Source organism: Puma concolor, chromosome B4 (assembly GCF_028749965.1).
Source record: "Puma concolor isolate L17-30 chromosome B4, mPumCon1.1.hap2, whole genome shotgun sequence".
Lineage (NCBI taxonomy): Eukaryota > Metazoa > Chordata > Mammalia > Carnivora > Felidae > Puma > Puma concolor.
In genome coordinates, this window is record NC_141673.1 from 46460160 (window position 1) to 46483565 (window position 23406).

General features: G+C 34.6%; 1 protein-coding gene across 2 annotated transcripts in view; it reads left to right on the forward strand.

The window, feature by feature from the left end:
* The window catches only part of ZFC3H1 (zinc finger C3H1-type containing), a 54328-nt gene extending 33187 nt beyond the window's left edge, over positions 1 to 21141 (forward strand). Inside the window, exons 17-35 of one of the 2 annotated variants that reach the window (XM_025926664.2) lie at positions 919 to 1050; positions 1155 to 1276; positions 2247 to 2348; positions 2672 to 2791; positions 3949 to 4132; positions 5709 to 5895; positions 7365 to 7553; positions 8198 to 8435; positions 10553 to 10658; positions 10747 to 10945; positions 11707 to 11801; positions 15444 to 15554; positions 15838 to 15942; positions 16077 to 16242; positions 17321 to 17421; positions 19038 to 19139; positions 19783 to 19822; positions 20064 to 20126; positions 20256 to 21141. In XM_025926664.2, the coding sequence (XP_025782449.2) occupies positions 919 to 1050; positions 1155 to 1276; positions 2247 to 2348; positions 2672 to 2791; positions 3949 to 4132; positions 5709 to 5895; positions 7365 to 7553; positions 8198 to 8435; positions 10553 to 10658; positions 10747 to 10945; positions 11707 to 11801; positions 15444 to 15554; positions 15838 to 15942; positions 16077 to 16242; positions 17321 to 17421; positions 19038 to 19139; positions 19783 to 19822; positions 20064 to 20126; positions 20256 to 20393 (2500 nt within the window). In that variant the 3' untranslated portion in view covers positions 20394 to 21141. The remainder of the gene's footprint in view (positions 1 to 918; positions 1051 to 1154; positions 1277 to 2246; positions 2349 to 2671; positions 2792 to 3948; positions 4133 to 5708; positions 5896 to 7364; positions 7554 to 8197; positions 8436 to 10552; positions 10659 to 10746; positions 10946 to 11706; positions 11802 to 15443; positions 15555 to 15837; positions 15943 to 16076; positions 16243 to 17320; positions 17422 to 19037; positions 19140 to 19782; positions 19823 to 20063; positions 20127 to 20255) is intronic. The other variant, XM_086712811.1, reaches the window with a different exon arrangement.
* The last annotated feature ends 2265 nt before the right edge of the window (positions 21142 to 23406 follow it).

Here is a 23406-nt window from a genome sequence, read left to right on the forward strand (position 1 = left end):
GAGGGAGAAGAGAATCCCAAGCAGGTTACCTGTGTCAGCACAGAGTCCAACGCAAGGCTCGATCTCACGAACCATGAGATCGTGACCTGAGCTGAAATCAAGAACCTGACGCTTAACTAAGTCTCCCAGGCACCACAAGAATTTTTTAATTTTAAAAAGAATTTTATCATTACCCTAAGGAATGCATTGGCTAGTGTTTATAAAATTGATTTAGACATTCTCAGGTGATTAGCTTTGTGGATGTCTTTTTTAAAGCCTTCTGGACTTTGTGAGACTAAATGGGTAGTATTTAATTATAAAATCGTAAAGCACCTATTGGGTAGTACAGACACTAGTTATAACCCTGGTTATTTTGTTGGCTGCACAAGAAATGCCAATTGTACAAGAAATGCCCATATGATATACTGTTTTATTATATGATAAGACACTAGGTTTATTTTTTTTTTTTTAATTTTTTTTTTCAACGTTTTTTATTTATTTTTGGGACAGAGAGAGACAGAGCATGAACGGGGGAGGGGCAGAGAGAGAGGGAGACACAGAATCGGAAACAGGCTCCAGGCTCTGAGCCATCAGCCCAGAGCCTGACGCGGGGCTCGAACTCACGGACCGCGAGATCGTGACCTGGCTGAAGTCGGACGCTTAGCCGACTGCGCCACCCAGGCGCCCCAAGACACTAGGTTTAAATACAAGGATTTTTGTTGTTGTTTTCTATTTGAAATCTTTTGTGTTTTAGGTATAAAAGTAGTTGTCTCTGTCAGTTGATACTCTGGTTTTTTCGAGTTCATTTTGGTATTAAGTTATTAGATAAATAGTAAGCTCAAAGCATAGAAATTTTAATGGAGAAAAATGAAAAATTTCTTAATTTTATAGGGATTGTTTGTGGAGTATAATGTGCCTGTCTACCTTTCTCCTCCTTAGATTTAGTCCATACTATCGAACCAAGGAAAAACTTCCCTTAAGCTCAGTATCATACAGTAATATGATTGAACCCGATCAGTGTTTCTGCCGTTTTGATTTAACAGGAACATGTAATGATGATGATTGTCAGTGGTGAGTAGTTTTTATTTGTGAATATTTTATAATTTAAAAGGGTCTTGGTTATTTAGCTTTGATATGTACATAATTCTCTTTTCTGTGTTGTTATTTTATTTTAGGCAGCATACACAAGACTATACGCTTAGCCGAAAACAGCTATTCCAGGACATTCTGTCATATAATCTGTCTTTGATTGGTTGTTCAGAGACAAGCACTGATGAAGAAATTGCTGCTGCAGCAGGTACTTAAAGACCTCTTGTTGTGAAAACTTGAATTTAGGCAATTAAAAATTGTATGTTTACTTATTGGCATCTTTAAGTAGTTGTAATAATTCAGTACATTCACCTGTGGCATTTTATCCAGATTTGCTTTTATATAGTAGTCCCTAGCCACATGTTGCTATTCAAATATAAGTTAATTAAAATTTCTTCCTTAGTTGCACTAGCCACATTTCAAGTGCTTCATAGTTGCTTTTGATCTCAGCCGTAAGTGCTTACCAATAGGATAGTGTAGATACAAGACATTTCCATTGTTGTGGAAAGTTCTTTGGAAAGAGCTCATCTAAATAAATAGTTCAGTTTATTTAGAAGAATATATTAACATACTCGTTTAGCAGTTTTATTAATGATTTTAAAAGACTCCTATTTTTATTATTCTAAAAAATAGAGAAGGGATGGAAATTAAGATGAATGTGGTTTCATATTTTACAAAGAAATAAAAAGGACTTTATACACTCTGATACTATAGAAAGTGTAGATTACTGTCACACATTGTGAGTAAATACTGTTAAGATTTTCTCCAGATTTATTGCCAAATTTTAAACCTTAAAGTATAAGTTTTCTGGAAATAAAGGAATTGGTGTTTATTAAATTTAGTATTAATCACAACCCAGAGTGATTGTAAAGTCACTGAATATGTGTGATCATTCTCAATTTGGCACTTTAATTTTTACTTACTTGTTTAGTTTGTTTCAGGAAATACTTTTTTTTTTTTTTTTTAAGTCCAAATTGGGTGCATGATGTGGTAGGATTTGCCATAGTAATTAAGGTAGTGGAGTCCTTGCCCTCTGGGAGGCATATATGTTTTTGACTAATAACATATACTTTCTTTTAATTTTTAAATTACTTTTCACTTTATACTCTTTAATTAGCCTTGTCTCTGTAATCCATGGTTTTATGCTTTTTATGAAGACAGCATTCTTCTAATTTCAGAAAAATATGTTGAAAAACTTTTTGGAGTAAATAAAGATCGAATGTCCATGGACCAGATGGCTGTGCTCCTTGTTAGCAATATCAATGAAAGTAAAGGCCATAGTGAGTATCTCTCTCTCTGTCTCACACACACATACCCACAAAAGGACCTTAGAGTTTCTTTATGATAGCAAATTTTTTGGCACTATGTTCTAAAAAAATACACACACACACATATATATATATATATATATATATATATATATATATATATATATATATATATATATATATATAAAACATGCTTACAGAGTAGAATAAATGTTTCTTCCTATAGGGCAGAAAATATATATATGTGTGTGTCATTTCTGACTAACAGAATAAATTTAGCTTTTTTTGAGTATTGTGTGGATAGCCTTAAAAACTAAGAAATCTGTCTACTTTAGCACCTCCATTTACAACCTACAAAGATAAAAGAAAATGGAAGCCAAAATTTTGGAGAAAACCTATTTCAGAGAATAGCTTCAGTAGTGATGAGGAACAGTCTACAGGACCAATTAAGTATGGTAAGAAGTAATTTAAGATCCTGAATCATTAAATTGTGGTGTTCATCTTTGTCTAACGCTTTACTAATTTTTTGGTGTAGCTACGAGCTTAGTTTTTTGTTTTTTGTTTTTTTCTATTTTTTTAAAACAGTGATACCATTTGGCCTTTAATGCATGTAGTTCTTCATTGTGTAGGATTGCCCCTTGTATTCATGACCCCTGCCCAGTAAATACAGGGATCACTCTTTAGTAAATGTGATGGTTTCAACATACTTGAGCAACGGAGAGGCGAGCAGTGCTGCTCCCACTTGAGAACTACTGCCTGGGTGTCCTTGAGGGTAAGGGTAGTATTTTTTTTGTCTTTGAGTCTGCTTGTTGACATGCAGTAGGCTTCCAGAACGAATAAACGAACAAACAAGGTAAATATGAAGGAGTAGTGTATTGTCAAGTATATCTTATGTTATCTTAACTCTGCTTTATTTACTAATTTTTTTAAAGTTTGTAATTTGGGGCGCCTGGGTGGCTCAGTCAGTTGAGCATCCGACCTCGGCTCAGGTCATGATCTCACAGTTTGTGGGTTTGAGCCCCGCATCAGCCTCTGCTGACAGCTTGCTCAGAGCCTGCAGCCTGCTTCAGATTCTGTGTCTCCTTCTCCTCTCTCTGCCCCTCCTATGTTCATGTTCTGTCTCTTTCTTTCTCTCAAAAATAAATAAAAGTTAAATAAATAAATAAAAATAAAGTTTGCATAATTTGTTTACTATTTGTGGATTAGCAGATATCTAATGGATATATGTTTCATGTGCTTATTTACGTTAATACTTTTTCTCTAAATGTAGTGGGATAATTTTATCTTCATAAATTATAACTTTTTTTTTCTTTTCTAATTTAGTAAATGTAAATTATCAGGTGATGCCACTTACCCTTCAAGTAGGGAGACCATACTTCTGGTTTGTCCAGCAGAATCCTAGTTTATACCTGTTATTCTGGTATAGTTTTTAATAACATCCCTTTCACTTTTAGAAGGGTCCTAGTATATGACCATTCTATCTTAAAGCTATGAGCTACTGCATATATTTCGAATATTTAGATTTTTAGATTATTTTAAAGTTGAGGCCAATTGTTTTCTCTTCGTCTGTGGATAAAAGAAAGTGTGAAGCTAATGATACTTTTCTTTCCAGCCTTCCAGCCAGAGAACCGAATAAATGTTCCAGCTTTGGATACAGTTGTCACTCCAGATGATGTCAGATACTTTACAAATGAGACTGATGACATTGCTAATTTAGAAGCAAGTGTGCTTGAAAATCCATCTCATGTACAGCTTTGGCTCAAGCTTGCATACAAGTATTTGAATCAGAATGAGGGGTAGGTCCACTTCTGATCTTTGTGTCAACTGTTGCACGTTTATATTTTTATGTTTGAAGTGTATTTTATCTGTGGTAATCACGTTTACATCATGGAATCAATGAGGTCTTTGTTTTTTGACAAAACCAGAAGCAGTGTATTGTTTAAAAGCTGTTAGAAAAAGTTTAAGGTTAGATCTTGAGTTGTGTGTGTGGCTTAGTGTGTGGGTAATAAATTAGCCACAGTTTTTAACTCCAGTAGGCTCTTATTTCAAAGCAGGATTAGTTAAAACAGTATATTCTGAGTGGTGCAAGGATTATTGTTTTGTTTTGTTTTGTTTTAAAGTTAGGCACGTAGTGATAGTCTCTTAAAAATATGGTAAAATCACAGTGGAACAAATTAAGTTTTATGTTAGTTTTTAATTTAGAGATTTAAAGCTTGTCTAGGAACATCTAAATTCTGATGAATTGGCTTTTTTTCTGTGGATGGTGTTACATGTATTCAAATAAGGTAAATAGTAATTTTTCTCATAAACCTGTTGCATTTTCTAACTCCAACTTTTTGATACTATTAATAGGAGTAATCTTTTATTATCAGGAATAGTCTTTTATTACTATACTTGAAAATTTATAATTCAGTTTTTGAAAGCTATTTTAAATGTCAGAAAACTTGGTATAAAAGCTTTGTTAGTAAGGCAGCACTGCGGGATGCTAATATATCACACATACCTGAATATGGTGCTTGTTTAACTTGCCTTGTGTGTCATTTCCATGTTACTGGGGTAAGTTACAGTGTTTTGTTTTCTGACTCATTTACTGAGTGAATGCCAAAAGAACTGTACATTATTTTATGAATAGGATCATGAGACAGTTATCTTCTTCAAGAGATAGCAAGCCCTTGACCGTTGAAAAGAACTGTTACATTGAAAGCTTTGATATTTTGTGCTGGCAGTAGCTGGCCTTGAGGGGGAATTGTTTAACTTTTCCCATTCCCAGACCAGAGTAACTCATAAAAGGTATTGCTAAATATAGACATAAAGTACATTTGAAGTTGATAATCTAAGGGTTTTATAACAGTGGGGTTTTTTTTTTTGTTTTTTTTTTTTTTTTTTTTTTTTTGGTAAATGCTCATTTAACATCCACTTAAAAAGGAATTGTTAAGTCTGTGGGAAATCAGGACCTTTTTTTTTTGACTGATGTGATTTAAAATCGTAATCTACCTCCCTTTGTCATAGGTCTTTCTAGCTTCTTGATAGGTTCCAATAGAAAATGGAACTTTAGGGGCACCTGGGTGGCTCCGTTGGTTAAGTATCCGACTTAGGTCAAGTCATGATCTCATAGTTTGTGGGTTTGAGCCCCGCATTGGGCTCTGTGCTGACAGTGTGGAGTTTGGAGCCTGCTTCGGATTCTGTGTCTTCCTTTCTCTCTGCCCCTCCCCTGCTCGTGCTGCCTCACTCTCTCTCAAAAATAAATAGACATTAAAAAAAAATTTTCTTTTTAAATGAAACTTTAAAGTTGACTCATTAGATCAGCCTGATTTAAGAGTATCTTGAAGTATTTTTTAAAAAAGATGTTCCTGGTTTTTTTCTTTTATGTAGGCTATGTTCAGAGTCCTTGGATTCTGCTTTAAATGTTCTGGCTCGAGCTTTGGAAAACAACAAAGACAATCCAGAAATTTGGTGCCATTACCTCAGATTGTTCTCAAAAAGAGGAACCAAGGAAGAAGTGCAGGAAATGTGTGAAACAGCTGTTGAATATGCTCCTGACTATCAAAGTTTTTGGACTGTGAGTAGAATAGATAGCATAGTGTATGTGTAGGTGTTATTATAATTCTTTGGATCATCTTAAATATTGATGCATAGCTTAATAAAGTCATATGCTTTATCTGCAGGTAGATATAATGACTTTTCAGTGTCCTATAACTTCAAAACCACTCATGGGTCAGGACTAAATTTAAAATAAGAAGATAATATGTAGTGAAGGGGTAAATTTTCTTGTTAACTTTATTGGTAAGGAAAAAACATAAATGGTTTAAAACATTTTACACTTACCTATTCATTGGCAGTTTTGGTTTGGGCAACGTGAATTTTTTTGTAAAGCACCTGAAAAAATATTTTTTTAATTTACTGTGTTCATGTAACATTTTTATGAATGTCAGAAAACATTTTGGTCTTTTTATTATTTATCCTCATTACTTAAGGAAATAATCTTAATCTGTAAATTCATACTAATACTGAACTTTACCATGATACAGAGATTTGGTGAAAAAATGAGTCCTTTATTCTCTGAGACAATGGGATGTTTCCTACCCATGCTTAAACTTAAAATTATAATTAATCCACTTGTAGAATGAATATTTATTAATATCTGAACTTTTATCAGCTGAACTCAGCAACCATAAGTTTTAGCTAAGCTTTTAGATAAATCTATTACTGTCAGATCTGTCATTTATTTGCTAACTGAAATTCAGAACAGAGAGATTTGGATAACATGCTATCCCTTAATGAATGAACTTGCCACTCTCTCTCCTAACTCAGGTACCAAATAGGTTTGGACAGTGAAAGATGCTTGATTTTTGACCTGGAGCCTTGTGCCAAAGTTAGTGCTATTGATCGCCATAAGATTTTATAGGGTGTGAAGTTTTTCCTTAAAGTTGTTTGGTCTTTAAGGGGTCTTTTAATTTCTTAGGGCTTTTTAATTATTTTTCTACATATATCTAATATGAATGCTGTTCTCAGAATTTGTGTACAATATTTATGTACAAAATTTGTGCTCATACCTGAGCAATGTAAATAGTACTTGACCAGCAACCTGAAATTTCGTAAATTTGTCATGGTCTTGCTGCCATTACTTTGTTGATTCAAGGAAGGGAAAGATGAATTTGCTTCAGTGGTAATTCTAAGTACATCTGTATTATTTTAGTTTTCATTTGGTTCTACACTCCAACTTGTAGAATGGGAAATCTAGGATATGGTACTGGAAGATGGTTTTGTTTTTGTTTTTGTTTTTTTTTTTTTTAAGTAAGCTCTGTGCCTAACATGGGGCTTGAACTCAAAACCCCGAGATCACCCGTTGCCTGCTGTACTGACTGAGCCAGACAGGTGCCCCAGGAAGATGGGTTTACATGTATTTATAATTATCCATTTTGCAGAAATTGAAGATTTAATATGACATTTAATGAACTGTGGAAAATCTGTAGCTTTACAGTTTATTTTTATGAAGCAGGATTAATTATATGAAACCCCTTTGGGCAGTTTCTGCACCTAGAAAGCACCTTTGAAGAAAAGGATTATGTATGTGAAAGAATGGTGGAGTTTCTGATGGGAGCAGCCAAGCGGGAAGCATCAGATATTCTGTCCTTTCAGCTCTTAGAGGCTCTCTTGTTTAGAGTTCAGCTGCACATATTTACTGGAAGGTGCCAGAGTGCACTTGCAGTTTTACAGGTAAACATTTATCATAGCATTTAATTACATTTTATAGAGAATTTTTTAAAGGTCTGAAACATTACAGATTAGCTGTTTAATAAGCACACAGGCTTTAGATTTGAATCCTTGTTTTGCCACTTATTATCAGTAAGTTGTATAGAGTTGGGTCAGTTTATGACTGTTTCCTCATTTGCTTAGTGGGGATAATGCCTTTTTAAGATTATTTATGAGGTTTAAATGAAGACGTATGTTAAGTACCCACCAGAATAAACTTCAGTATTCAGACAATAAGGAAAAAAAATTAGTCCATAGTGAAAATCTCCTATATGGGTATGGTGGGTCTTTTTGTTTCTTGTTTTACTGTTTTTGTCTTACTAGATTTTGAATGTCGAGACACTAAAAATGTACAGATAAATTGAATTTTTTTCAGTAATTAGCTTATAAATCTTAGCAAAGGAAAAATTATATTAATCTGTATTGACATTTCTAAAGAGTTTTTTCATTAAAAAAAAATCGGCAGCTGTCAAATTTTGACTTAGATATTTAAGAACCACTCCAAAGAAATACGACCCTTGTATTCTTCTTTGCCCTTACATTTGAATCTTACTAAGAATAGGAGTCATTATTTCTAAAAACACAGGCTGTTTTTTCATTTTACCTAGAATGCACTGAAATCAGCTAATGGTGGAATAGTAGCTGAATACCTTAAAACAAGTGATCGATGCTTGGCATGGCTGGCCTACATACATCTTATTGAATTCAACGTTCTCCCTTCAAAATTTTACGATCCATCTAATGCCAATCCTTCAAGAATTGTTAACACAGAATCATTTGTAATGCCATGGCAAACAGTTCAAGATGTAAAGACTAATCCTGACATGTTGCTAGCAGTTTTCGAAGGTAAGTGCAAATGTTTATAAGTTATTTAGAACATCAACTTACCCCTTATTATGATTGTTCATAATTAATTGGAACAAATTTGTATCTACATATTTCAAGCTGTAGTTTAACACTTTAGTATATCAATGCTTAAAAGATTAAGGGTTGAGTCACATAAGATGGACATTTGGCATCTATGAAAGCCAGGAACTATATTACCTTAAATATTTTTTTTGATTGTGGCTAAATATGTAGATAAAACATATTATGTAGGTTTAATGAGTTGATTGAATAAGAGAACCAGGTAATTTTTTTAAAACAATCCATCAAGGTGATAGTTAAAAGGTTATATTGTCTTTTTTCAGGTAACTAATGTTTTCTTCATTAGTCAATGAGTTTGGGTATTACCATATGCTAAATGGTATATCAGCTATGGAAAACAGTTAAGGACAAAGCTTATTCCCTTCTAATAGGAAGTATGTAGTCTAGTCACAAGATAAAATTTATCCATTTGATACAGTTATTAAATGTATGAGACCATGTAACTGTATTGATATATAGTCTAAATTCTGTGCTTCAGAAGAGACAGAGATTTGTGATTTATAGAATTATATTGTGCATGTCATAACCCCAAAGGAGAGAGCTTATTGTAGGTTGGCATGATGAAAGAAGTCTTTGCAGAAGAATTAAGACTTGGGCTGGACTGTGAAGCTGATTCTGTTGTGACATAGTTGGCTTCCTCAAAGATGGGACCCTGGTCTTATTTGTTCTGTATTTCCCAAGGACCTATAATGTCTGCAGCATACTAAGTGCTTAGTAAATATTTAGTGAATAAACCAAAGAAAAGGAAGGAAAAGCAGGACATTAAGGGAGCTAAGTTAATAAAAAGCAACAAGTAGATAGAAATTGGTGCAGTGGATTTGAAGGGAGATTAGAAGAAGGGAGAGTTCTTATCAAAGCAAGAGTTTTATGCTAGAGAACAGTAGGAATTAAGTTCGGTAAGTGGAATGATACCAGATTTTCGTGAACTTTGTAAGTGGTAGACTTGATGACAGTCAAGGTTCTTGAAGAAAGGAAGAATGTGCTGAAGAGGAATGATTTGAAAGGTATGAAAACCAGAAGCTGATGGCCATAAGTGAAGCCCAAAAAACAGAACCTGGGAAAGAGGGAATGTTTATTGGAGACATTTGAAGTTCTCACATGCAGATGTGAGGGAAATAGAGAAGAAATAGTTAAAGATGATTTCAGGGTTTTGAGGCTGGGGGAAAAAGTGTATTAATAGAAAACAAGTAAATTTGGGAAGACTGATTTTGGTAGTAGGAGTAGTATTTGTGAATGGTAATTGGCCATTCAAGTGGAAATGCTTACTGGCAGAAGGAAATAAGGAAGTGGACCTTAAGTGGATGATTATGGACAGAAAAATGATTTGAAAGTTATTAATGTAGGAGCTACTATATTATAAAGTGCTTCACAGTTTTTAATGTGCTCTTGTGGTAAATTTTTTAGTAGTTGAAGCTATGAAATATTTTCTCTGAGAAAATGGAAACTTAAGACTATAGCAACAGGGGTGAAGGAGAAGAGTCAATGAATGAGACCAAGAGGACATGTAAATAAACTCTTGATAGCATAGGGAAGAAAAAATTGAGAAGAAGAGGAAGAACATTATCAAATGAGAATGAAGCAAGTGTAGTATTGGCCTTTAGGTTTGTTTAGATGATTTTTGTAAGTGAACGTCAGAAGTGCAGTTTCAGAATGACACTCTATCTGGGAAATCATACTACCACTGAGCAAAGGAGGAAATGGTAACAGCTGTGCAAAGTAAAACAGTGAACCATTCTCTAAGACCCAGCAGGATCAAGTAAAGGACTCTTTATAAGGGAAACGTGTTTTGAAGGAATAAGGAAAGGATCTAGTTTAGGGGAAGACAATTAAATGGCTGTGTAACAGAGAGCAAGGCCTCTTATACTCCTTTAGGGAGTTTGGAGATACCTAAAAATACCTCTGGAGTAAAGATGAATAAGATTATGGTCAAGCAAAAGGGTAGGCCACCATGTTGTATTAGTCTCCCAGAATTTAAATAACATAGTCAGATAATTCATTTTATGTTTGATTTCTGTTATTGTGATGTTTTTGGATAGATGCGGTGAAAGCTTGCACAGATGAGAGCCATACTGTTGAGGAAAGAGTAGAAGTCTGTGTTCCACTTTACACAAACATGATTGCTCTGCACCAGCTTCTAGAGAGGTAAAACTTAATGGACAAGCAGTTAACTGTGCATTAAAAGTTGATTTTTTTTTCTCATGTGTTTAGACATGTTTTTTTGTTATTAAAGATATGAGGCTGCAGTGGAGCTTTGTAAATGTTTATTGGAAACGTGTCCCATGAACTGCCAATTATTGGAAGCCCTTGTTGCTTTATATTTGCAAACAAATCAGCACGACAAAGCCAGAGCAGTGTGGCTTACTGCATTTGAAAAAAATCCTCAGAATGCAGAGATTTTTTATCATATGTGCAAATTCTTCATCCTACAGGTAAAAAAAAAAAGCCTCAAAATTCTTAAATATGTTTTTGTGTTTCACATTTTCTTATTCATCCTTTAACATGTTTCAGGCATCAGCCTCTCCAAGGAGCTTTTCCTGGTCCTTTTTCCCTTTGCAGACTGTGTTATATATTTCTTCTGTCTTTGCTATAAATATTCTGTATATACTTCTGCCATTGCCCTTATTATAGTGCTTTGTAATTTTGTTGATAGCTGCTTTATATACTCTACTCTTTGAGGGCAAGAATCATGTCTTAACCAGATTTAGAGCCTCCAACACACCTCACACAGTGCTAAACATGTAATAGAAGCTTATTAGACAATTGGTGGATATGGTATATCGGGTGTTAAGCTGTTTAATGGTTAGTTGACTTTAATTGGAGATCAAAATATAGAAGTTCTCTCTACCTCCACCTATTCAAGAAACTTAATCTGATCAGTGTTTTTTTTTTTTTTTTTTTAAGGGCTTTTTCCTCCCTTGAAAAGAATTTTTTAAATGTTTATATGTTTATTTTTGAGAGGCAAAGGCAGGGTGGGGGGTGGGCTGTGCAGAGAGAAAAGGAGACAGAGAATCCCAAGCAGGCTCCATGCCGACTTGGGGCTTGAACTCAAAAATCATGAGATCATGACCTGAGCCTAAATCAGGAGTCAGACGCTTGACCAACTGAGCCACCCCGGTGCCCTCCTCCTTTGAATGATATAATTAAACACTGTAAGTCTAATGTATATCCTTCCTCTCTTTTTAAAAAATAGAATCAAGGAGATAATCTTCTTCCATCTTTGCGGAAATTTATTGCATCCTTCTTTAAACCTGGGTTTGAGAAATATAGTAACTTGGATCTGTTTCGGTAAGTTTGTAGAACTCTTGACTTATAGAAGAAAGAGAGTATAGTTTAGTGGAAAAACTACATTTTTTTGTGTGGGTTGATTATATTTTAGACTGATGTAAAAAAATACTTGAACATTCTTATAGAACTATTATGAGGGCAGTAGAACTTAATAAAAATGGAGAAAAGAGGTAATACGCATTCCTTGGAGTAGAGACACTAACAAAGGAAGGCTTATATTAACATCATGGTGACTCATCCTGCTTTTAATTTATTATTGTTCATTTTAGTACTTAATACTATAGCAGTGAATTATCGGAGACAATCTGAGTGATTTCTGAAAAAATGAATTTTAATTTATTTGGTGAGCTCAAGTAGATGTAAATAATATGCCTTTTACTTTTTTTTTAAATCTAAAGAGAATTGCTCTAGCCTCTGAAATATTGAGTAGGAAGCTTTCAGGCAATCTTTTTCAACCACTTTCTCAGTAATTTCCAGAGAGCTCTATATTTACTGCCTTTGCTTGCTTAGTTGTGAATTCTTACTCTAACAATAATAGGAGGCCACAGCCAATCCTGAGGAATTACTTCTGGGTGGACTTCTCTTCCCTTCCTCCCCATCCCTCTAGGGGTCAGCAAAGTTGTTTTTTTTATAAATATTTATTTTGAGAGAGAGGGAGTGAGAGAGAGCACGCACAGATGGGGGAGGGGCAGAGAGAGATGGAGAGAGAGAATCCCAGGCAGGCTCCACACTCAGCTCGGAGCCCTCAGCGTAGAGCCCAATACAGGGCTTGACCCACAGCCTTGAGATCATGACCTGAGCCTTTGGCCCAAGAGTTGTATGCTCAGGTGTTCCACCAAACTTTTTTCTTTTCTTTTCTTTCTTTCTTTCTTTCTTTTTTTTTTTTTTTTTTTAATGTTTATTTTGGAGAGAGAGAGAGACAGAGCTTGAGCAGAGGAGGGGCAGAGAGAGAGGGAGACACAGAATCCGAAGCAGGCTCCAGGCTCTGAGCTGTCAGCACAGAGCCTGATACGGGGCTTGAACTCATGAACCACAAGATCATGACCTGAGCCAAAGTCAGATGCTTAACTGATTGAGCCACCCACCTGCCTCGCAAACTTTTTTTCATAAGGGCTAGATAGTAAATATTTTAGGCTTGCAAGCTGTGTGGTCTATCACTTCTTGTTACCTATGCTGTTTAGGAAGAAAGTAGCCATAGACAATATATAAATGAATGAGCATGGCTGTATTCTAATAAAACTTTATTTACAAAAATAAGTTTGCTGATCCCAAATCAAACAGCATCAAAAAGAAAATATTTTATCATAACATACTTTGTCATTTTATGTTAGGAAGAACTGAGAGAAGGAAGACCTAAGTTGAATATCTCCTAAAAATTTTTGTTGTAGAAAATAGTGCAGATAAAATTTTGGTTTTAAATATGTAAGTCAAAAGCTTGCAAATATTTTTCTTTTCTTAGGTGCTTCCTCTGCTTATCCCACAGTGTAGCAGTGTTATATGAAAACATTTTCTAAAAGTAACCCACATTTTGTTAATTCAGTGGTCCATCTACCCTAGAATATCAGTTTTACTTGAGATTTGGCAAAAGTTGGGGTCACTATTCTTTTCCTAGACTTGAGTCTTTATGTCTGTCCTCTTATGGTAACCAGTTTATTGACGTAGTGACTTTAGTACTGTTTCTGAAATTCTTTCTGCTCTATTAATCTAGATTAATATCTTACAGTTAATTACGAAAGAATAATTTAAAATACAAAATAATGGAGAATAAGTAAACTATCTGTAAGAAACTTAGAGATTGTTCAGCTTCCTCATGCTGACTTTGTCTCTGTCAAGTTAGATTGCTTTAATGTCTCAAACTTAGGCACAGGACAGATCTAAAGCTGAACTTTTTACAGACTTGCTGCTTCTGATCTTCCCTTGGGCATGGAGGTAATTGGTTTAGCTTAAAAGAAGATGCTGCCAGTTTCTGCTGTGGTAACTAATCAAAGATCTTCAGATCTTCTTGATGTCAGCTTAATGAAGGAGACTGAATAACTGTCAATAAAAATTTGGAAAGGGGCTGCCTCCTAATAATCTTCTATTGTTTATTACTAAGTCACCTTGCCTTATGAAATGTTTCATGGTAATAGTCCTAATTCATAATACACCAAGAGTTACAAGGAAAAGGTATCTTGTGCTTAGTTTAGACAATACTGAAGACCTTATTTACACAGTGTGCATTTTTTGTTCATTTAGGAAATCTTTTTTGAGTCAGTTATTAGGAGAATGGCAGTAGGTGAGATAGTTGTTAGCATTGTCATACTTCTTATTGATGTTGATAAAAATATTAATTTATAAATAGAGTCAAGATTTATTTAATGCGGTAAGTCGATGCTCTTAATAGGTTCAAAATATTTTTTTTTTATTTCATGAGTAGAAATTGTGAAACAATACTAAGAATTTTGTATGTGTTGTAATATTTACATGGAGTTGGGTTCTATCATTTCCCTTTCTATGTAACTTTTAATAAAAAGACAGAACTAGATAAGGTAATTTTCATGTGTTTCAAATCAATTTGGAGATTAGTAGATAGCCACAGAAGTTAACCAGGGGATTTTATTCAGTGTACTGAAGTTAGCTTAGGGATGGAGTCTTAAATAGATTAGATTTGAAGTCGTCTCTTCTTAACCTCAGTTTTCAGTTGACAAAACTAGTATCCTTAGAAGTCAAGTGATTAAATGACAGTAATACAGCTAGTTAAGGCCAAGTCATCAGCAGGATAATAACCTGACTCCTAAATGTCCTGTTTTTTTTCCCTTGCTTATGGTTCCTCCTGCCCTCTGCCTCCATACAGTTTCTCTAATCCATTAAAACTGAGTTCCTTGAAATAATTTTTTTTCTTGAAATAATTTTTAAATCCAAGATTAAATAGTTACACTAGATTGTCATTGTTGAGGTTAATGTATTTCCTTTAAAAACATTGTCCCTACAGATGTTGGTAAATGTACACAAAAATTCAGATTATTGGGGAGAGACCTAAATTAGTGAGATTCAAATAGATTTCTTTACTGATTGACTTCATAGAATCTTTAATATGCTATTAAACACTCTATTGTGGCTTTTTATAAGAGTGCGCTATAATTTTCAGTATTTCCCAGTTTTACTTGATTATGGACCTCTTTTGACAAGTATCTTATGGACCGATATGCTACCGAATACACTTTGATATGTCTAAAAGGCTATGTGTGTCTATGTGAGGAAGAGATTATTTTCAGATATCAACTTTTATAACTCTTAAATAATTTTTTTTTTTTACAAAAATGTATAGATTTTGTGGAGAAATTTTAAATACATAGTAATCTCATTTGTTCTCTGTTTTTAATTAGATGATTATGGTGGTTTATTTAATTTGGGGCTGGGGCATAGAATGAATTCATTTTTGAAGAGTTACTCGTGTAGGTATAAAATAATAGACTGTGTGATGCTAGAGATGGGACCAAAGCAGTATGGTATACATGTGAAAATAAAGTATACTTCAAGGACATTTAAGTTGAAACAGAGGTCTTTTTTGTTTTGTTTTGTTTCTGTTTTTCTTAAGTATTAGTAATCCATGTGTGCATAGGCATAATTTCCAACAGTGTTTTTTTGTTCGTTTTTTTCCAGGTATCTTTTAAATATCCCAGGACCACTTGACATTCCAGCCCGTTTATGTAAAGGGACTTTTGATGATGAGTTGTTTAACCACCAGGTTCCTTATTTGTGGCTGATTTACTGGTGAGACATTATCTAACATGGAGAGAAATGTTGCATATTAGGCTTGCATTTGTTATTTATTACCAAATTACCTTGTGTTAAAGTTAACTTGATGCTAAAGTCATTGAAGCAAAATTGAAGGGACATACTTTATACATTATTAAAGGTTTATACATTATTAAAGAAGAAACATCAAAAGAAGAATTCCATTCTAATATCTGTGATGTTTAAATATACATTGTCATTCCTTTACTAATCGAGGTGAGCTGTAGACATACATTGTTTTCCTTCATTTTTAAAACAGCCTTTGTCATCCTCTTCAATCAAGTATTAAAGAGACAGTGGAGGCATATGAGGCAGCATTAGGGGTGGCCATGAGATCTGATATAGTGCAGAAGATTTGGATGGAGTAAGTTTAGTTCCTCTTAATAAGAATGGGATTTGGAATAAGGGGATATGGTGGGGGGAAAGGGGTGATCAGTTTTCTGAGTGAGAGACTCGCTGCCTTAATTATTCTAAATTATAATATTTTTCTTTTGGCAGTTATCTTGTCTTTGCCAATAATAGAGCTGCTGGATCCAGAAACAAAGTCCAAGAATTCAAATTTTTTACTGATTTAGTGAATAGATGTTTGGTTACAGTCCCTGCCCGATACCCCATTCCTTTTAGCAGTGCTGATTACTGGTCCAACTATGAATTTCATAATAGGGTAAGAACTTAAAACTTTTTTCTTTAGATACTTGTACAAAAGAAGGGGACTTGGAAAAATGACAGTAAAACTCCTGTTTTTTATCAAGAGAGCTTTGTAGGACCACTTTCCTAGCATTTAATGTTATTCTTGACTGTGTTTCCTGCTTATCTCTTAAATCTAGGAACAGAGCCCTTTAAGGTTCAGTTAAGATAAATGTGTATTTTGATTCTTATATTTAAGAAAAATTAACATTGAAGCAAAACTGAAGAAATGTTAAGGTTTAATACATATTAAAGAAGAAAGATCAAAAAATGTAATTATAATAATACCTAATGTTTTGCTTGATTAGTTGGAAATTCACTGAATGAAAAATTCCATAATGTACAGTGGAGCTACTTTTTTTTGGTTAATACTGTGTTAAGTGAATATAACTACATAGGGCATAAGAAAGCTGAAATTAGATGTTGTTTAGAAATTTAATAGTAGAATAGAACTAATGATCTATTTATAAGGTTATTTCCTTATAAGAAAGGAAGCAAAGGTTTGTTTTAGTTTCTTTTCAGAGACCCCTTTTATTCAGGGCACTGTAGGCTAAAATTTCCTATTAAAGCTCCATGTAGACTAAAACATATATGTATTCTATTTTTTGGTGGGATGGTTTGTTGCTAATCGGGATAACCAATTATTATGCTTTGTACTTCTATGCCATTCTTTATCCCAGGATCTCAAACCACTTTATGGACATTAAGTCATTTACACACGGGCATTCCATGAGCAAGATGTGGCAGGTATTATTAGTCCTATGACTTGCCCAGCTATACAGCAAGTAAAGGTAGACTCAGGAATGAAAACCCGGACTCCTGGCTTCTTGTCAGTGTTCTCAGTCCATGGCTATCATCACTAGATCATATTTCCTAATTCATATTTGGAAAGTCACTAATATAATTAATGGTAGGAACTGTAACTCACAGCATCATACATTATTATAATTTATACATTCATGTCTTAAAGACCATTTTGGTTTTCTCATTAAAACATTTAAGTAATTGGATTTCACATTTTGTTGCATTTATTTTCCCCCCGTCAACCTTTCCAGGTTATTTTCTTTTATTTGAGCTGTGTTCCAAAGACTCAGCATTCCAAAACCTTGGAACGGTTTTGCTCAATTATGCCAACTAATTCTGGACTTGCACTGAGGTAAGAAAAAATAAAATTCTTTTCAATCTCAGCTCAGTATTATATAGCTCTTCATATAAAATTATTCTTAAAAACGTGACTAAAAGTAGTCTGTCCTTTACTATTTTCTCGCTGATATATACTACTTTAATTTCAGAGTTAAGCAATATACAGCTTCATATAAAAGTCAGTATAAAACTCTGATAACTTCAGAAAACTGAAGGTTTTAAGGGGCATATAATTCAAGTAAAGTTCATTTGTGTCCCTAAGCACATACCATCTGTCCTTAGCACATGCATAATAAGCAATAATCATGTTTTACATAGCAAAGAAATATTAAGAGGTTTGTAAAGTGTTATTACAAAGATAGCAGCCAACTGTATATATTTTGGTTATTATGACTTGTTTTCATATATGTCAGTTGCTCTCAAGTATTAACATGCATCAGAATCTCCTGGGATGTTTGTGTAAAATACAGATCCCTGGGGGTGCCTGGCTGGCTCAGTTGGTAGAGCCTGTGACTCTTGATCTCAGGGTCATGAGCTCAAGCCCCACATTGGGTGTGGAGCATTCTTAAAAATACAGATTCCTGAGCTTGAGCCCTCAAATCACATTTGAGAAACACTTATGTACGGATTTCATATATTGAACTGGAGATTTCTGAGCATCTCTTTGTAGTTTTTCTATTCCAACAGAGTAAACTTATTTTCACTGTCAAGAATTGTGCTTTTTAATTCAAATTGGTACCCTACATGCTAATGCCTTGGCTTGTACTTGTGCAGTCATTCCCACTTTATTGTGTTGTGTCTTATGTTTCTAAGTTTGTTTTGTGGATCATAAGGTACCTAAATTTATCAAATATTTCCTTATGTGTTAAAATATTTACATTCCACTTAGCCTGTGTGTGGGAAAATGTATGAGGTTGAAAAAAATTTGAAGGTCTGAGGCTGCAACAAAAGTAGTGTTCCATAATAAAAATTCTTAGTAAACATTCTAGTCTTTGGAAGCTAATACAGAAATTTCTATTATAAGGCATCACCTTTGGTAAAACATTTGAAAAATATAAAATGTAGTATTTTGACTAGTTTCTGTTATGATAGAATTATAGGCATTATAGGAAAGGTAGTTTAATTGTTGGTTTTGTTGGTAATGCTCCACTTCTGTATTTTGATAGTTACTTCCTTGTGATCATTCTTGTCTTTTTTTTTTTTTTTTTGAGAATAGAGAACTTAATAATTAGTCACTGTACTTACATTTTAGCCCAAGAAACATTCATATTTACGTCTACTCTATTTAATAAAGAAAGAAAAATACAAGGAAATTGCATTAATATATCTAGTCATTATAAAAACTTTGGGGGAGGGAGTGCTTGGAGGGAATGCTTTAGTGTAGGAGTACATGGACCTTATTCTACTTTATTGAACATGGCATGGGTCTTGACTGGGTATCTTGCTAGCTTGCTTATTCCTGTCCCGGGGTGATTTTTGTAAGAGGTATTCTAGAATCACGTGCTGAATAGCCTTGAGGGAATTTAACTGATCAAAAATTGTACCTCATCAAACATTCTGCTCATAGAGCACATTGGGGGTTCCCTACACTTACAGTGCCTTGTTCATTTTCCTGAATGTACTTTGCAGGCTACTTCAACATGAATGGGAAGAAAGCAATGTTCAGATTCTGAAACTTCAAGCCAAGATGTTTACATATAATATTCCAACATGCCTGGCCACCTGGAAAATGTAATGCAGCAATCATGTACATGTTTTTATAGCTATTGCTTTTATTTGTAAGGTTTGCTCCAGACAGGTAAATCTGAAATGACATCTATGTTTTTTTTTTCCTGGACAGATCTCTACTCTAATTTAGATTTGTTTTTGTCACTTGCTGAGGTTTTCTACCAAGAGTAAGGGAGTGCTCGTTAACAATTGCTTTTAAAAGCAAAAATGGGTAGAATTTGAATTTTTTTTTTGCGGCAGAACATTTAGGTAACAGTAGTGTTATCAAACAAATCTGTTATACACATTTTAAGACCATCTTTTTTTTAAATGTGTGGGTTTCCCTCCCCCCTTTTATAGTCTGATGTCTTTTTTTTTTAAAGCTATTAAGAGTGCCAGGTGTTTTTACTAGTAATTATGAGTATTTTTCATGAACGTTATTTATGTTCAAAACACTGGTCTGCTTAATTCTTGTAAAGTTGATAAAAATTGTTGAATTTTTCTTTTCACTATAGGTTACCCTCCTTGGAAGTTTAGCCTGTTACTTTCAGGAAGTTTTGTACTCAGATTCCCACAGTCAGTATTCTGCCAGTGGTAGTATCTCATTTCGTTCAAAGATATATAAATTTTTCTTTTCCCTTTTCTATATTCCTTTGTTTTTTCTTAGAGCCATTGCTGCTGAGATTGTTCTAAAGGGACAAAGAGAGGTAAGCTATGATTATCAGATGGGTCACTTTGTTTTTAAGCTGTTCTGCCCCTTTTGTTGACTTCTCAGTTTAAAAGGATTAATGCATAGATGTTACCATGCTAAGAACTCTAAATGTTTGGAAACTTGAAAACCCAGTGTAACCATTTTGTATTTTGTGAGGTACCAGTCAAATAATTAGGGTTATAAAGGTGTTTTTCATCATGTTTCCTGATGGAATTGTGTGTATATCTATCTTATAGGTCCACCGTTTATATCAGAGAGCCTTACAGAAGTTACCTCTTTGTGCATCACTGTGGAAAGATGTAATGCTTTTTACCTTTTATTTCATCTTGAAGTTTTCCTATAAATTTTCTGCATGTGCCATATCCATTGATGTGGTGATGCTCAAAATCTAGCTAAGTCTTACTTCTGTGCTTCCCTGTCTTTTACAGCAACTCTTGTTTGAAGCATCAGAAGGAGGTAAAACTGATAACCTGAGAAAACTAGTTTCCAAGTGCCAAGAGATTGGAGTCAGCCTAAATGAGCTCTTAAATTTAAACAGTTACAAAACAGAAAGCAAGAATCACTGAACACTGGGTGCAGTCAGTTCTAAGTCCTTATAATAATTGCCAAAATTATTTGAATGATCCTTCAAGATTAGGCTGATCCCTGGCTAAGGTCTGCGTAAGGCAGACAAGCATTTTACTGATCATATCAAGTCCCCTACAATATCCTATCCTCAAAACCGGAAGCAATGAACATGACCCTCTTCGGTTGGATAAATGAACTTCCTGTTTGGCCTACTTCTAGGCCCTGCCAGATTCTCATAACATCATGTACGTAAGTATAGTTCCTCAAAGTGACTGACATTTATTTTAATTTTGCTTTGTTTTTGTTTTTATTTTTTACTTTCCCCCTTTTCTTTACGTTGTGCTATTCCTGATTCACTTGACACACTCTGATGCCTGAGAGATTCTTGTTGGGATTTAATTTCCAGGGCTGTGTTTACAGTAAAAACCAGGCAGTCCCTTTTAGTTCTTCTTCTTTTAAACCTTTGAGATTCTTCATTGCAGGATTTAAAACTTAAGCAGTCCATCTTAAGGAAAGTGTAACTGCCATGGCCACAAGTCTGCTAGTTGCACTTGAATGCTCTAACAGGGTTGTTTATTGCCCTTTCTACGTTCTGGACTCCTTGCCGAGACTGTTTAACTTGAAGATTAAAGAAACTATTGCAAATGCCAGTGCATCAGAACCTAAGAGTGGTCAAATATTATGTGCAATTTTTTTGTAAAGAAATTTTAATTTATAATAAAGTTTAACAGTTTAAAGAACAGTTAATATTTGAACTGCTTTGTATTGAAATACTACTTTGTAGTATTAAAATTGTTTATAAACAAAATATTTTTAATATAAGTTAACTTTTTAAAAAACGTTGCTGTCTTTATTCACTTTTCACACACACATGGTGGGAAAGGGTTCCAATACGAGATACGGATTTTCACTGTAATTATATCCTAGCCTGCTTTCCCATAAACATTCCAGTGACTTCTTGATTTATGAGAAGATAGGTTCTGTTCTGTTTTGAGGACAGTAGCAGGTTTGCATTACCTTTAAATTCCTCGTTCTCCGAACCCAGTGTTTAGAAAGTATCTCTCAACTGTAGTTTGAATGAGTTGCTTAGTGACATGCTCTCTTATGTTGAATATCATTATGACCAAATATAGAGGAGACTTTGGAGGTCTTTTTCCTAGTCTATAGTCGGTTGTTTGCACCTGGTAGAAAATTGGTTAATGATACACACACACACTTTCACAAATCTGGTTTTATAGCTACAATTCAATCTGATTACTGGAGACAGAGCAGCAGCCCCATGAAATAGTAGGCAAATTTGTACACATGTGTATTTGTATAATGCTTAGTCAAAATAAAATCATGTTTTGAGGCCCAACTGTGTGCCTACCAGACGGTGCATATTTGGTAGTAAGTGCTCTTGGGTGAGGTCAGGAATGAAACCCACTTATCTAGTGTCTTTCATTAAATCAAAAGAGGCTAATTGATTTTTCTCTAAAACCAAAGAAATTTGGATGGAAGACAGTAATCACAGAGGGGTGTGTTCCTCCATTGTATGCATTTAACTGTTTAACCCTGAAAGCTTTTCCTGCTCTATTTGGAAACCATTGTTAGGTGCTTAGAAAAAAATTTCCAGTCTGTCCCCTCGTAGTGTAACAGTTTTGATGTTAATTAACTGAAATGTCTCAGTTTTTTGCAGACAGTGATAAGTCTTGAACTTTTGTATATTCTTAAACTTACCATTTGTTGCATTAACAATTCATCAGCAGTAACTTTTATCTCTTTTTAAAAAAAATACTTTGCATTGGTGCATCAGCTCCATGGTCCTGCCATGCAGGCTATCCGCAGTGACAACTCCAGGAGTCGCTGTTACACTGTGCATAGTCATGCAGAAGACCTAGCATTTGTTAAGCAGCTGTTTCCTTTTTGATCAGTTGTCATACTGCTATTTAAAATCAAGAAGCTTGGGGTACCTGACTGGCTCAGTCAGTAGAGTATGTGACTCTTGATCTTGGGGTTCTGAATTCGAGCCCCACGTTGGGGGTGGAGTTTACATCAAAAAATAAAAAATGGGCACCTGGTGTCTCAGTCGGTTAAGTGTCCAACTTCCGCTCAGATCATTATCTTGCAGTTTGTGGGTTCGAGCCCCACCTCGGGCTCTGTGCTGACAGTTCGGAGCCTGGAGCTTGCTTTGGATTCTGTGTCTCCCTCTCTCTCTGCCCCTCCCCTGCTCTTGCTCTGTGTCTCTCTCTCTCTCTCTCTCTCTCTCTCAAAAATAAACATTTAAAAAAATTTTAATAAAAAAACGTTTTTAAAAAGTAAAATCAAGAAGCTATTGTATAAAAATTATATTGCTTTTAAGATACCTCTTATGTCACCCTTTCTTCCTGTCATTTTACAAACTCCCTTTAATCTCCCCTCCCCCCAAAAGCAAGTACTGCTTACAAGTGAGGTATATGTTTTGGTCATCCTTCTGTATTTGTTTTTATCAGTTTTAAAATTAAATGCTTTCAACATATAATAATTTGAATATTAAAACTCAATAAACTTGATAAAGGTTTTAATAACCTGATATTAAACTTGACAAAGTTACTGTGGTAGCATGAATATACTACTTAACATAGCGTATGACAAAGTCTTTGGGCAGAGAAATGGCCTACCGTCAGGAAAGGTTAGTCATTGAGAACTGCAGTTCTTTGCACTTAGTCCTACCGGTGGGGGGGAAACACAAAAGAGGCATTTTAGGCTTTGGGGCTTTATCTCTGATAAAGGAAGTGGTGTGGCAGATTGCGGTGTATTTTTATGTGTTTTTCTTCATTTTAGAGAACAGCCTAATATTTCTATTTGCCTTTTAACGGAAAGTGGACCTTGTAACATTGTTGTCACTGGATTATCTAAGGCGGTTTGCTTTCAATTAAAGGGCATATAAACCTACATCATAAAGCAAGCAAGAATCTCCAGGTGCAACATCTAAGAGCTAAAGGCACTAAGCAGACAAGCAGAAGGTGATTAAGACTGACAACAAATGTAGAG